The 13,814-nt window shown below is 52.3% G+C and overlaps 1 protein-coding gene across 1 annotated transcript; it reads right to left on the bottom strand.

Annotated features, from left to right (window-relative positions):
- Positions 1 to 948: 948 nt before the first annotated feature.
- Positions 949 to 4,215, bottom strand: LOC125527914 (Actin-binding FH2 (formin homology 2) family protein). The gene is made up of 4 exons (XM_048692414.2): positions 2,548 to 4,215; positions 2,260 to 2,450; positions 1,927 to 2,162; positions 949 to 1,844 (listed from the first exon to the last, which is right to left on the bottom strand). Exons 1-4 carry the CDS (start codon positions 4,182 to 4,184, stop codon positions 1,185 to 1,187), a joined length of 2,724 nt encoding a protein of 907 aa, XP_048548371.2. The 5' UTR covers positions 4,185 to 4,215; the 3' UTR covers positions 949 to 1,184.
- Positions 4,216 to 13,814: the final 9,599 nt, after the last annotated feature.

Consider the following 13,814-nt stretch of genomic DNA (forward strand, 5'->3'; position numbering starts at 1 on the left):
TCGGGTTCCTCTACTCCATTTTGATTGCGTTGTCTTTATTCAAGAGATTTCAATACAATTCTTAGCTTGCATTTGAGCCTGTGTGCTCATATCGGGCCTATGATCTTGTAATGGAACCTTCAACTTGGCTCTTAACTTGTCTGGTGCGGGCTTCGTTTGTTAAGTTGTTTTCGTACTCTGTCTATGTTGGAGGCTTTATTAATTAATCAATAATCCCACACCTACCTAAGGTAGTTAGGTAATCTTTTTTTTGATCTGGTTAGTTAGGTAATCTTACTTAACCTTCAATAATCTAATCGCCCTTCTTCCTGATTTTAACGGGGTGGGCCCCCAGCTATTTCTTCTACCAATCTAAATACGCAAGTCAGCTGTTACGTAACTTTACCTAGAATATGTAGGTAGGTGTAGCAAAGCCCTTAATTTATAAAGCAGGAGTCTATATCCTAAAAAAACATCTTAGTCAAAAGAGTTAGTATTATGTCATTTCATGATCTATGATCCAAGACATTATACATGTAATAATGGTTAGAGTTTGAATAAAATTACATGTTATTTGAGAAAAAAGGTTTATCTTACTACTACGCTTATCAGTGTAATTATTTTATATCCATTATTACTAGCAGACTAACCTCCGTGTATATAAAGGACTACCCTTCGGGTTCTGAAAGAGCACGAGGCAGACATAGCGGCAGAGAAAATAAACATGGTTCTGCACGTGGGACTCTGAAACTCTGCAGGTGACACTAACCGATTCAAAATTTCAAATTCTGCAGAAAGAGATATGAGCAATGAGACAAAAGAGGACTAAACAAGGGGACAAACACACGCCAACTTGTTTGTTTCAACAGTTTGTCTAATTCATATCTAGATGTTTTTTAAAAACATCACATTTAAATTTTCACAAATAACGCAGCAAGCAACAAGGAAAAAAAAAACTGGGACAAAAAATAAACCACAAATATAATGGACACAAGGTTAGATGTGACATATGTGTCTTAGACAGACCCTTGTTTCAAACGGTGCCAGTTCAAACATCATCTCGTCTCTTCCCAGTGAGTGATCAACTCATCAACTATACATCTCAATCTTCAACAATCTAGTCTTCTACCAAACCAAAATCATCAGTGGACTATGTATAATGGATTCTGTTCTAATCTAGCCAAGAACCACTCAAAACCAAAGCATCATACGTTATTCAGAACAGGATTCCAAGCATGGAAATTCTTGACCCCCCTGACCTCCTTGCACACCCGCTCCAGCATCCCCAGGAAGTCCCTGACGATGACGAAGATCCTGAGCGGGCTCGCCTCGTCCTTGCCCACGTCGCCGTGGTAGTACTCGGTGATGTCCCTCACGTGGCCCAGCACCCGGCGCTCGCCGTCCTCCAGCTCCCGGATCACCTCCTCGGCTTGGCTGACGAAGGGCGCCATGAAGGCGACGAAGCACCCGTTCCTCTCGTCGCCGGAGAGGCCGCTCCCCACCAGCTCCTTGATCCGGGAGATGCCCTGCGACAGGCTGGAGACCGACGTGGTGAGCACGTCCAGGTCCACGGTCGCCGTTTTCTTGACGTTGGTGAGCTCGGCGGCCAGGCCGGTGCCGATGTCTGTCCCCTCGGCCGCGCGCGTCGGCGACTTCTGCGACCGCGTCATTTCTTGGACCACGAAGTGCAGCAGCGTCGTCTTCCCGTCGGCGCCCTTGACGTCGGCGAGCTTGAGCAGCGTGTCGAGCTTGAATGCCATGGCGCCGCCCCGCGCCGTCCCGACGTTCATCCGGTTCCCTGTCTTGAGCACGGCCTCCAGCAGCTTCATGAATAGCTTGCTCGACATCAGCTCCCTGCACGCGTCCTTTCGAAACAAAGAAACAAAAACGTCAAGGAACTAGCGCGCGGTTGCAACAGTAGCATGTCGAGCTCTGCTCAGCGCTCACCTCGAGCATGGCGAACGACTTCCTGATATGGCCGACCTCGTCGGCGAAGGTCTCGCGGTACAGCATCGTCTCGACTCGTGCGAAGGCGCACGGTATCGTGAGCACCGCCTTGAGGAGCCTCTCCGCCGGGACCAGGCTCTCGACGTCGCCGTCGTAGCCGGAGAGCTTTTCCACCTCCTCCTTGGTCGGCGCCATCTTGATGAGCGCCTCCAGTTGTTGCACCGACAGGCCGTTCCCTGCACCAAAGATCCAGCAACCAAATCAAGGATCACCACCGTATGATATGAGCGTGTCCTGTTGATAGATACGTGCGCCGTGCAGCCGTTGAGTTACCGTGCAGCAGCGCGGCGTAGATTTGCTCGGCGGTGGCGTTCACCGCCTTCATGAGGATGGTGATGTTCTGCAGCCGCTTGGGGTCCAGGACATGGTTGCCGAGGGATGGGCTCCGGCTCTGGGCCTCCTCGTGCTTCGCCGAGAGCCTCGAGTTGTACAGGAACAGCGACTCGATCATCTGCTCGTCCAATCTGCAAACCAAAAATTATCAAAAGTTGTACTGCTTCAGATTCAAAGATGAGTGCGTGCGTGACAGAAAAACGGAAAGTCAAACTGATCCAGGCTTACTCGAATGAGCTCGATCGGATTCTGTCCCACACCATCCGGCGGTTGGGCGCCTGGCGCACCTTGTCCCAGTGCAGAGGCTTCAGCTTAGGCAGCGCGGCGCCATTCTTCCCCAGCGGCGCGCTCTGCCTCAGCATGCCCGGCGGCGCGGGCGGCGGCGGTAGACCCGGGCCACCACTTCTCCGAAAATTCTGCTCTTTCAGTATGAGCAGTGGTAGGGGTGGCGGCGGCGGCGGTGGCACAACACCCGGACCACAAGCCGGCTGCAGTGGCGGCGGTGGAGGAGGAGGAGGTGGTGGTGGCACCGTCATGTCACTTGCAGCGTCCGAGCGCACGGTTCCTGCCTCTGCTTTTGTCTCCTTTGATTGGCGCGTGCTGCTGCTCTGCACTCCTGGAAAGCTCAATGAGCCGCGGGTTCGCCGGAGCTCAGGATCCATGAAGAGCCGCGCTGCTGACTCCGACGAGCTCGGCGAGTGGGCGCGGCACACTCGCTCCTCGTTCCCGGGCGTGCGCGGGCATTGCGGCGAATAAGGACTCGCGGCCTTCATTTTATCCGCGGGCGTCGCAGGAGCAGAGCTCCGCCGTCTTGACCGCGCGGAAGGTGACGGCGACACGCCGTCGGCCTGACCGGACTTTGTGTCCCGGAGCTCGGAGTAGGAGAAGTGCGAGGAGTTGAAGCAACACGAAGAATGGACCGACCCGGCGCCGTCGTCTTCGGAGCAAGCTCCGGCATCGTTTTCTTCTTCAAGCTTCGGTTCGTCATCTTTCGGTCCGGGCACGACCGTCCCCGGCGCCTCAGCGTCGTCGTGCCCTGCCCCGATGTACGGCTTGACGGCGTCCAGGTAGAGCAGGTTCGGGCCAGGATCAAAGCTCACCTTGTTAGTGGCGCCGCTCTGCTCAGCCCCGTCGCGCCTCCTCTGAAACTTCCTGCACGTGAGGAACACCACAAGGACGACAAGGAGCACCACCAGCGCGCCGGAGAGCGCCGCGGCGGCGGCCACAATGACTAGCTGCATGCTTTTCTTCCCATCGTGGTCGTGCCCACCTCCCCCGTCGCGCGGGCTGTGCGCCGTGCCGTTCCTCCTGTGGGCGACTTTCCCGGGGACGGGGTCCGGGAGGCGCGCGTTCTTGTGGAGCAGCGGTAAGTGGGCACGACGACCCGTGGCCGGCGCCGCTGCCGGTGCCGGTGCGAGAGCCGGAGCCGGAGCCGGAGCGACGGCATGGGCGTGATGCTGCCTCCGCAATGGCCTCGGGCCCAGAGCACCAATGCCAAGCAGCAATCTGAAGCTGCCAACACCCCCACCATCAGCTTGATCTCCCCTCTCCTCGCCGTTGCAGCCTACCGAGAAGAGAAGCACGGCGAAGGACACGATGAAGAAGAGGCGCGGCAGGCGGTGGCGTCTACCGAGATTGGACATGATTGCAGCCTTGCAGGCATCAGCCATTTCAAGGTGGGGAGGAAGGAGGAAATGCTCCTCTGATTTGGTAGAAGAGCTGCGGAAAGGCTGTGCGATCCACGGAATGGAGCAGGCACGTACGCACGCACGCACACGCACCGGCAGGGCAGCCAAGGTAGGCGTCGACGCCACTGCAAGGAACCTCTGAGCAACTGCAGGTACGTGCAGTGCAATAGTTTGCATGTGTACCTGCCTATATGCTTTTGCATCACCCTGTCCATGCACCCGTCCGCTAAGAATAGATAGGCGTCAATGGCACTCAAGTTTGAACTGCTTAACAGTAGTTTGTGTCATGTGCGGTCAGATTCAAACGGACAGTAAAAAACAGTTAGGCACGGAAATTCAAATCATTTTCTATTGCTTGCCCTGTCGTCGTTGCTGTTGGTTTTGCTCGCGCGTCCCTTTGCGAGTTCGCTGCGTGCGCTCTGCAGACTTGTTTTTTACCGCAAGGCTGTTTGGCCATCAGGCGTCAGACAACAATGTTATCCGCCTTTTACTGGTAACCGATCTGGATGGGGGTCTGGGACAATGATTCTCCCCTGTAAAACGATTCAATGCCGCTGGTCTCAGCCGTTTGAATTGGCAGGAGTACGTACACATGCCAGGTGGTGTGTTTAAAACAAACTGTATAAGGCACCGTACCCTAGCCTGGGTGCTGTTGGATTGGTGGCATCTAGTAGTAGCAGGGATGCGTGGACCCATGAATGTGGTTGGGAATTGAGTGCCCTCAAAGGGTGAAAGCAGGAGTGCCAACCCATAGCTTCGGATTCATCTCACGACATGCTTTGCCCAATATTGGCAGATCAAGCAGGCGCGTGGGCATGTGGCAGACTGGACCAGGTTCAGGTAAGATCTAGCGCCTGAATATCCAGCAAATATTAGATTTCTTAGAGCAACTCCAACGAGCCGACCGAGCCGATCTAAACGGACGACGCTTTTGTTCATTTTTTATCCGTTTGTGTCGGTCCGGCGGACACAACATCCGGCGCTGTATTTGGGTCGGCACGAGCGCCCAACGCTGGCCCGACCCATTTCATCGGCGCGCTAAAAAAATATTGCAAGCATTTTGAAAATAAATACATGCATTTAATTAAACATAAAATCCGGCCACGAAGGCCGGCGAAAGTCCACATTACATTAATTAAAATACTAAAAACTAGATGACGCGCTGCCCTAGGCGTCCTCATCGGCGGCGGCGTCTGCGTCGGGACCGGTGAGGTCGATCAACGTCGGCGCAGGGCCGGCCCAGGGGAACGCCGTGTTCCAGACGGCGGTGATGTCAGTCTGCGCCGCCGCTGCCTGGGCCTGGCGCGCCTCCTCTTCGGCCTCACACTCAAGCATCTGCAGGCGCTGGCCCTCCCGGCGGTCCTCGTCAATCCGAACGCGGCGCAAGTGGTCGAGGTAGGCCGCCTCCTGCTTCTCCGTCGCCCCGAGCCAGATCGGCGGAGCGCCGACCCACTCGCGGACTACTCCGGTTCAGGAGTAGCACTCGATGTAGGCCGGCTCCTCCGGCTCGGCTTTGGGCGGGGACGGTGGGGCCACCGGCGGCACGATGCAGTCGCCCGCCGCGGAGAGGGCCATGGCCTCCGCCATGGCCGCCTCGAAAGCCGCCTCGTCCGCCTCCCTCCAGCGATCCTCCTCCTCGCTCTCCTTGATGGCCGCCTGGTAGGCGGCCTCGGCCTCCTGGTCCTCGTCGCAGACGACGAGCGCGGGCGGCGGCAGGCTGTGGTCGACGCCGCGTCGCCTCGCCTCCTTGTGCTCGATGGCGAACCATCGAGCCCAGTTGAGCGAGTCGACGGCGAAGCGCGGGTCGACGCGCTGCTCCTTGCTCAGCAACGCCCGCTGGCGCCGCACCTCCTCCGCATGGGCCCTGGCCGTCCGCGGCGCCGCCGGCACTGGGATCCTCTCCGGATCCAAATGCCAGTCGTGCGGCAGCGTCACGTTCGGGTACGGCAGAGGCACGCGGTGGTGCCAGTGCCACTTGGCCTGCTGCACCGACACGTTGATGCGCTGCCTCTGCCGGGGAGCGCGCGCTGGCGCGGGGAGGGTGGGGAGGGAGGGGGAATGGCGGGCGGGGGCTTTGCCCTTGCGGCTGTTGCCGACGCCGGAGAAGAAACCCATGCTGGCGGTGGCTAGGGTTGTCGCCGGCGTGGGGGCAGGGGTGGCCAGATGGGGACGGGGGGCGAGTGGTAGTGGATGAAGACGGCCCCGCCGCACGCCCGGCTTAAAAAAGGACGACCGCCGTCGCTGACGTGTGGGTCCAAGGTGGGCGGTTGTCATAAATTATGTTGACCGTAGTAGTTGGATGGCCGTCAGGTGGGGACGCGGCGGACGGCGAGGAGACGCGCAGCGCGTCCGCTTCGCGTCTGCGCCGATGCATTCCAGGCGCAATTTTGGGCCGGAAATGGGTCAGCACGGACGCCGGGCGAACACGATTTAAGTTTGGGTCGGCGCGTTGGGCCGCCACTTTTGTCCGCGCCGATCCAAACGGACGTGGGCGGATGAAATGGATCGCCCCATTAGAATTGCTCTTAAACATGGCAAATCCAACGTTTTTCATGTCAAAGTGTGTTAGCCGATGATGACAAATTTAGTTGGCAAGTATAGCAAATCTAACTCAATTCATTTTTGCCAGGAATTTACAAACTAATTTGCCATCCTCACACCAGTATAATTTGCCATGAAAAAGTTTCACTTGCCATGCCTAACAAACTGACGTTAAATTTAGCCTTTCCGAAGAGCTAAGCACTTCAGACATTTGCTAGCTAGAAAGGTACGTGACTGAAAATCTTTGAACCTGTTTGGAATTTCTTTAAAAGCATTAATATTTACTTTTTCCGTTCCAAATTAGTCGTCGCAGAAATGAATGTATCTAAAACTAAAATACATTTAGATATATTTATTTCTGCGACGAGTAATTTGAAACAGAGGGAGTAACATTTTAGAGAAACCGAATTTTATGGGAAATCCTCTCATGGTGCCCTTTAGATACTCCCTTCATTTTAAAATATAGTGATTCCTCTATTCCCGTGCTTCAACTTTGATCATAAATTTAACCAACAAGACCGACTGCCGCAGGAGCAAAAGTTATACCAATGAATTCGTATTCAAAAAAAGTTTTCAATTATATTTTTTTCTCCCGCCACAGTCTGTCTCGTTGGTTAAATTTATGGTGAAAATTAGACCTCGGGAAGCATGGGCGCACTATATTTTGGAATGAAGGAATTAGCTAGGGGAACTTCCTTTTTTACTCTGATTTTTGGAGGATGCTAAACATTAGTTTAAACTTTGTGGTTTTACTCTCTTTTTTGAAATTTGATTTCGTCCCAATTTATGGATAAAGAATATCCACACATTATAGAGGAGTTGAGGATGAAACCTCAGATGACTAAAACTTGATACATGATGCTCAGAGCACAGCTAACAAATGCAACACATCAAGCAAACAAAAGATAAGAGGAGGAACACCGCATGCCACCACCGTCGCCCTCACCAACAGGAACATTCTGCAAGGTTGAGGTAAGGCAATTTCAATGACAAGAGACAACGAACGCAAGGGGAGTGGCCATCGCCTGCTTTGAGAAGGGTGGACCTCGTCGTGGTAATATTTCTCTGTCGTCGAAGGGGGCCGACTGCCCCCTTACCCTGGCACGAAGGAAGTTGCTCTTTCAAACGATAGAAAGCTCAGTAGCAGGAATGGCAACATGAAATTGCTTGAAATAGGCTTTTTCCCAACTTTACAAATAAAGCAAACATCGATACAACCAAATCCAAAGTGACAAAGCAGGTAATACGGCTGCGGCAACAGCACTATCATGCCCAAAGAAAGCAAAAATAAATAAGAAAAAGCCACCTAGTGGTAGTAGGCTCATCGACACTATGGAGAGGAGAGATGACATGCGGTATCTAGAAGCGCATCCAATATGAGCCGAAGACAATCGAGATCCCGCGGCCATTGAAAAATGAGTCAGAGGCATGCCAAGGGAATACCCTTTCAATCACCATTTTATTATGCGTTGTCCACAAAGTCCATGACATAGCCGGAAATATAAGCCAGAATAGATGGCGTTACCGCCCGGTCTGGTTAGCTCCGACTTCTGGGAACCCCGCAAGGTGTAGGCCTTCTAATCAGGCCCGAGGGCCTCACGAATATAACTTTCGAGGGCAAGCGCTGCAAAGCAGGAGAACGGAATGTGGGTCCCGGTCTCTGAGACATCATAGAGGGGGCACAAGCCATTACCATGGCCGTGCTGCTTAAGCACCTCCGTCCCAGAGGGGAGACGGTCCCGCAGCAATTGACACACAAAGATCTTGATCTTCAGGGGCAATGGGGCCTTCCACAGAGGCGTTGTCCATGGAATGGTGGGTGCACAACAAAATGCATGGTACGCTAGGCTCACAAAAGAATACACCCGGAGGTGAAAGACTCGAAGAAACGGTGTCTGGATAGTCCGGGAGCACCAGCAGGAGGGCTGCTTGTAATTTAGTCCACTCTATAGTCTCCGCCTGCCCAAATTACTATAATGAAAATTAATGTTTAGCGGTTTCGGGATAAAGAAAACCCTGAAGGAACTATAACTTTATGCGTAATGTTATCGGTGTGTCCAGATAGTCCGAAAGCATCGATAAAGGAATGATTTACATTAGGACGATTTATTCTACGGTTCCGGGGTAAAAAATGGAACGAGGTAGCATTAGTGTTGTGTGAATCTCAGACATAACTATCTTTTTTGCATGAACATAAGGTTAGATAGTTAGGAGGATAATAATATCCCCAACCCATTAGGGTTTAACTCCTAAATTTGACACTGGTGCTCACATTTTCCTACATTTATTTCAGGTCCTTTGGTGATGTGCATTCGGTGGGAGGATGCATTCTCGTCGACTATAAAGATGCCTGTGACGACTTCATCAACCTTAAGATGAGGTGTCGGTTCAGTCTCTCGATGGTGCTCATAGGGGTAACATGTGCATGCGTGCTTTCATAGGGATGAATATATGTGCGTAGGTATGAGCATATGCGTCTGTATTGTGTTAAAAAACTATTTTTTGTTAGGAATTAAAAAACAACAATTTTCATTATTTTGTTCCTCCTATAATCTAAACTTTCTAAATAACTTTGTCATGACTTATACTAAACATAGGGGTTGCGCCATGGTCTTCATGCGCCAACGGAGGGGTTGCGAGTCCGTCGCCGCGTTCGGACGCCAGACGGACCGCACCGTCTCTGGTGAGGCAGTGATGGACACCATACTTACGAGCGAATAAGGAAAAATATATGTGAGGTCTGGTGGGTCAGCGTGGGCCTGGTCCGACGTGACGGGCGTGCCCGGGCATCCCATATCCGCCCGGGCATTTGAGGGCCATTTGAGACGTTCATTTAAATCAAATTTTTACGACCGGACAGTGATCAGGTAGCCCATCCGAACGTATGAGGCGGCTTTAAGATGTCCGGCTGTAGATACTGGATAGATGCTCTAAGCAACTACTGAGTGAATTGAAGTGAAGCCCTCAGTGAACTGAAGTCAAAAACAACACAGGCGAAGATACGAGGGCTTTGTTAAAACAACCTACTTTTTGGCCCGAAGACCCCACAGAAAGGGACAAAGGGTCTCGCTCTGTCTAGCCGGGTGCTTTCATCAATGTTGACTTGATTCTCCTCCGCTACTACGTACAAGTCTAGAAGTATCAAAAGGTGGTTGCTGGATTAATCAACACTATATGGTGGTCTACCAAACTCGACGCCGTGGTCTTCTCTCGTTGGCAAGCCATTGATGGCACTGAAGGCCTAGGGCTAGGGGTGTTTAACAGTGCGTGCCTCAGCGTGACCCCAATCAAACAAAGATGTCCATTCCCTTGATTGACGCAGGTGCGCGGCCGCGGTGGTCCGATGGTTCCTGAAAAATTAACACGTTGCACGTTCGGCACCTACAACGCTGCTCATTAAACCGACGAAAACGACGACCACTCGAACCAAATTAGCGGACATGTTTATTTTTCTTAGAGGCGAAAACTGCGCTCTCCCTTTTTTTGGAAATTATATTCTTATAGTATTACTTAAGTAAAGTACAATCACGCTTAACAGCATCTAAAACGACCTCTGGTCCTGACCCAAGCCATACAACAGTTAGGCCTTGAGTCCTCCCAAAGTTTGCCAAAATATGACTAAAGGAATTACAACCACGACCGATGTGAGTAATACAAGAGAACTACATTCGGACATGCGTCTCTCTTAACAAAAAATGTGTATCTTGTTTTGTTTGTGTCTTCACTCTTCAACATATTCACAGCCTTCAAATTGTCACTTTCAATATCGTTGGCGGCCATCGACGCGGCAGGTTAGGGCTCCTCCAGTCCTCCTTCCTTGCCCAATAATCTCTAGACTCTTGTCGAGCGGCTCCTTTCCAATGCGGAAGGTTCTTTTCAGGAGTCAGGAACAGGAGGGTAGGACCAAGAAGGAAGGCAAGAACGACCAAACGGCAGTCGGCATGGAGGACCTAATTTACCTGAAAGCAAGAAAGTTCAAGCGATCACCTGATCTTTGATTTTTAAGCGTCGCTACATCAAGAACCGGTGATTTCATAAGCCTTTGACTTTTTAGTTTCGATTTCTATCCGATCTTTACTTCCGCTAAAATCTTGTAGTTAATTTCATTTTTTCAATCTACTCCCTTCGTTCCGAATTACTTGTCGTAGGTATGGATGTATTTAGATGTAATTTAATTCTAGATACATTCATTTTCGCGACAAGTAATTTGGAACGGAGGAAGTATTAGGTATTAGTATTGCAAGATCCAAGTCATCTTTATTTAGAAAGCATGAATCTGGTTACCAAAAATGTGTGAAGAAACAAAAAAAAAGAGGTTTGAACTCGAAAGAAGATATGGATAGGTTTGTTATAAGGAAAAAAACACAAGTGTTCTCCTGCGGCTCTTAATCAAGAGCACACAGGTGGTAAGACTGTTGACAATGATCCTAGCCCAAGAGATGCCCACATGATAATGATATATGGATATTAGTATAATTATGTTTAGGTAATATATTTTTCAGTGAGATAAGGTGTTGGGAAACGTAGCATGCATTTTCCAAAAAAATTCTACGCTCACGCAAGATCTATCTAAGAGATGCATAGCAACGAGAGGGGGAGAGTGTGTCCACGTACCCTCGTAGACCGAAAGCGGAAGCGTTTGACAATGTGGTTGATGTAGTCGAACTTCTTCTAGATCCGACCGATCAAGTACCGAACGTACGACACCTACGAGTTCTGCACACGTTCAGCTCGATGACGTCCCTCGTCCTCTTGATCTAGCAAAAGTGTCGAGGAAGAAGATGAGTTCCGTCAGCACGACGGCGTCGTGGTGACGGTGATGATGAAGTAATCCGTGCAGGGCTTCGCCTAAGCACTATAAAGATATGACCGGAGGCATAAACTGTGGAGGGGGGCGCCGCACACGGCTAACAATTGTTGGTGTGTGTTCTAGGCGCCCCCTCCCCACGTATATATAGGTGGGAGGGGAAGGGGAGCAGCCTTGGGGCGCCCCAAGTAGGAGGAATCCTACTTGGGGTCCTTCCCGAATTCGGCCACCCCCCTTTCCTTATTTCCAGAGAGAAAGAGGGAAGGGGGAAGGGAGAAAGGAAAGGGGGGATGTCGTGGAATTGTCACGACAGATGCTCTAGTGTGAGGACTTAGTCGTGAGCCAACGCATCTATGTGGTAGCTTGAGAGGGATTGATTGGGATCGAGAGACGCAACACACAAGACGAGGATTTAGACACCTTCGGGCCCCGGGAAACATCATCCGATAATAGCCCTACATGTTGTTTGTGGTTAGGTCTCATTATGCTTGTGAGGGAGACGCCGCATAAGCCGGCTCTCCTCTAGTTGTGTCTAGCCTTAGCTATTATTCTTCTTCTCCCTCTTGGAGTGCCCTGCCCCTCCTTATATATGTTGAAGGGGCGAGTTACATCACTAGTCCTAATAGGATTAGGATTACTCTATTGCAAGTGGAGTCCTAGTCTTGCTTCCTGTAACGCCCCGAGACCGTTGCGCCAGATGTCTTCCGGTGTTTCGTTGTTGTTGCCTTATCATTTGCTTGCGTGTCGCATCTTGTCATGTCATCAGGTGCATAGCATCATCATGTTTTTCAAAACTTGCATCCGTCCGGGTTCCCCCAGTGCCATCCGTTGTCAGTTCTGAGCCCAGACACACTTGCACGCGCCCGCGGCACGTCCGAAATATTATTTTATAAGTGACCGAAAAATGTTCTCGGAATGGGGTGAAAGTTGGCATGCGGTCTTGTTATAGTGTAGGTAGGCTGCCTGCCAAGTTTCATCGCATTCAGAGTCCGTTTGATGCCCCAACGAATAACTATAGCGGCAGTATAGCCGGCCTAACGTCGGACGTTTTCGGTCTCCGGAAACGGTTGCCGGATTGCATTCCCCCTCTTTCCTCTCAGTCCGCACACTTGACCTTGTCCGTCTAACCCTCTCTGCACAGTGCATCGAACCCTTCGCGCGTGTCCGAAAGTTGTCCCGGACCCGACCCGGACAGTCGTCACCGTTGGGTCCGGATCATCCCCAAACATCTACTAAACGTCTCCGTTTTGTTAATTGGACTCCCTAGCTATTTTATTCGCGACCGTCCGATTAAGATCGGAGGGACCTAATGCCCCTAAACTTAGCCTTTTTGCTATATATAGATCAAATTCTAGCCTAACCCTAAATTTGAGGAGAGATGTCCCATCCTCCCAGCCGCCGCCGCCATTCCACCAAATCCCCCTCGGGATCCTTCCACCAACCAGCTTCATTTCCCCCCGATCCAATCCAGCCAACCAGCGCCAGCCTCTGCTTCCCCTCGATCCACCCAAGCCCATCGATCCTCTCCCTCCTCGCTCTCCTCGTCGACCAGGGAGACGAGCTCCTCCCGAGCGCCTCCGCCTTACCTCCTCGCCGGCAACCAACGACACCAGGCCGTGACCTGCGCCCCTTCTCCTCTTTTCCTGCCGTCTCCTTCCTCCTCTGCTCTAATCCCTCTCTCTCTCTACTTCTCTTGCTTCCGCAGGAACTAGAGGAGTTCAACCTCGAGCTGCCATGGATGGAGGCCGCCAAGTCCCCCGAACCCAGCCTTCCCGTACGCCGCGTCGCCGTTCCTCCTTCGCATCCCCGAGCGCTCCTCACGTTCCTCTACTTCGTCGTCCACGCCGACGACCAAGCCGTCGCCCCGTTCCCGCTGTCCGCTGCCCGCTCCTCGCCAAGTCCCCTACTTCGCCCGCTCGTTCGAAGCCGAACGCGACCAACGGCCTCCTCTCAAGTCCGGCACCGCCAAGCTGCTTCCTCGCGGGATCCGCCTTTCCGCCGACGACCTCGACCATCAGCGCCTCCGCAAGCCGCTGCCGCGGAGCCTCTGCATCCGCCGCTACATCGCCTCTGCATCGAGCGCCGCTCGACCCCGCCTTGCCCGCTGCTTCTGCTGCTTCCTGCAACGCCAAGCCGCCTCCCTTCCCTCGAGTCCGTCCAGATCCGCCAAGTTCCGCCGTTCGCCGTGGCCATGGAGCTCGTCGGCGTCGTCCTCGTGCCGTCCCAGCCTCGTCGCCATTTGCCTCCTCGCATGGCCTCCTCTGTTCACACGCACGAGGCCAGCACCTCTCCAAGGCCCATCTAGCTCTGCCTGCCCCAAGCCTCTCCATCAGCTGGGCCTCAGCCCATGGTGAGCCTCCACTGTGCCCCCCTTCTCTGTTGAGCCTTGTTCCAGATCCGGCCTGTGTAGGTTTTTTTTAGGATCTGCGATTTAGTTATTTTCCGGAGTTTGTCAGTTT

Source organism: Triticum urartu, chromosome 2A (assembly GCF_056163025.1).
Source record: "Triticum urartu cultivar PI428250 chromosome 2A, HENAU_Tu73, whole genome shotgun sequence".
Lineage (NCBI taxonomy): Eukaryota > Viridiplantae > Streptophyta > Magnoliopsida > Poales > Poaceae > Triticum > Triticum urartu.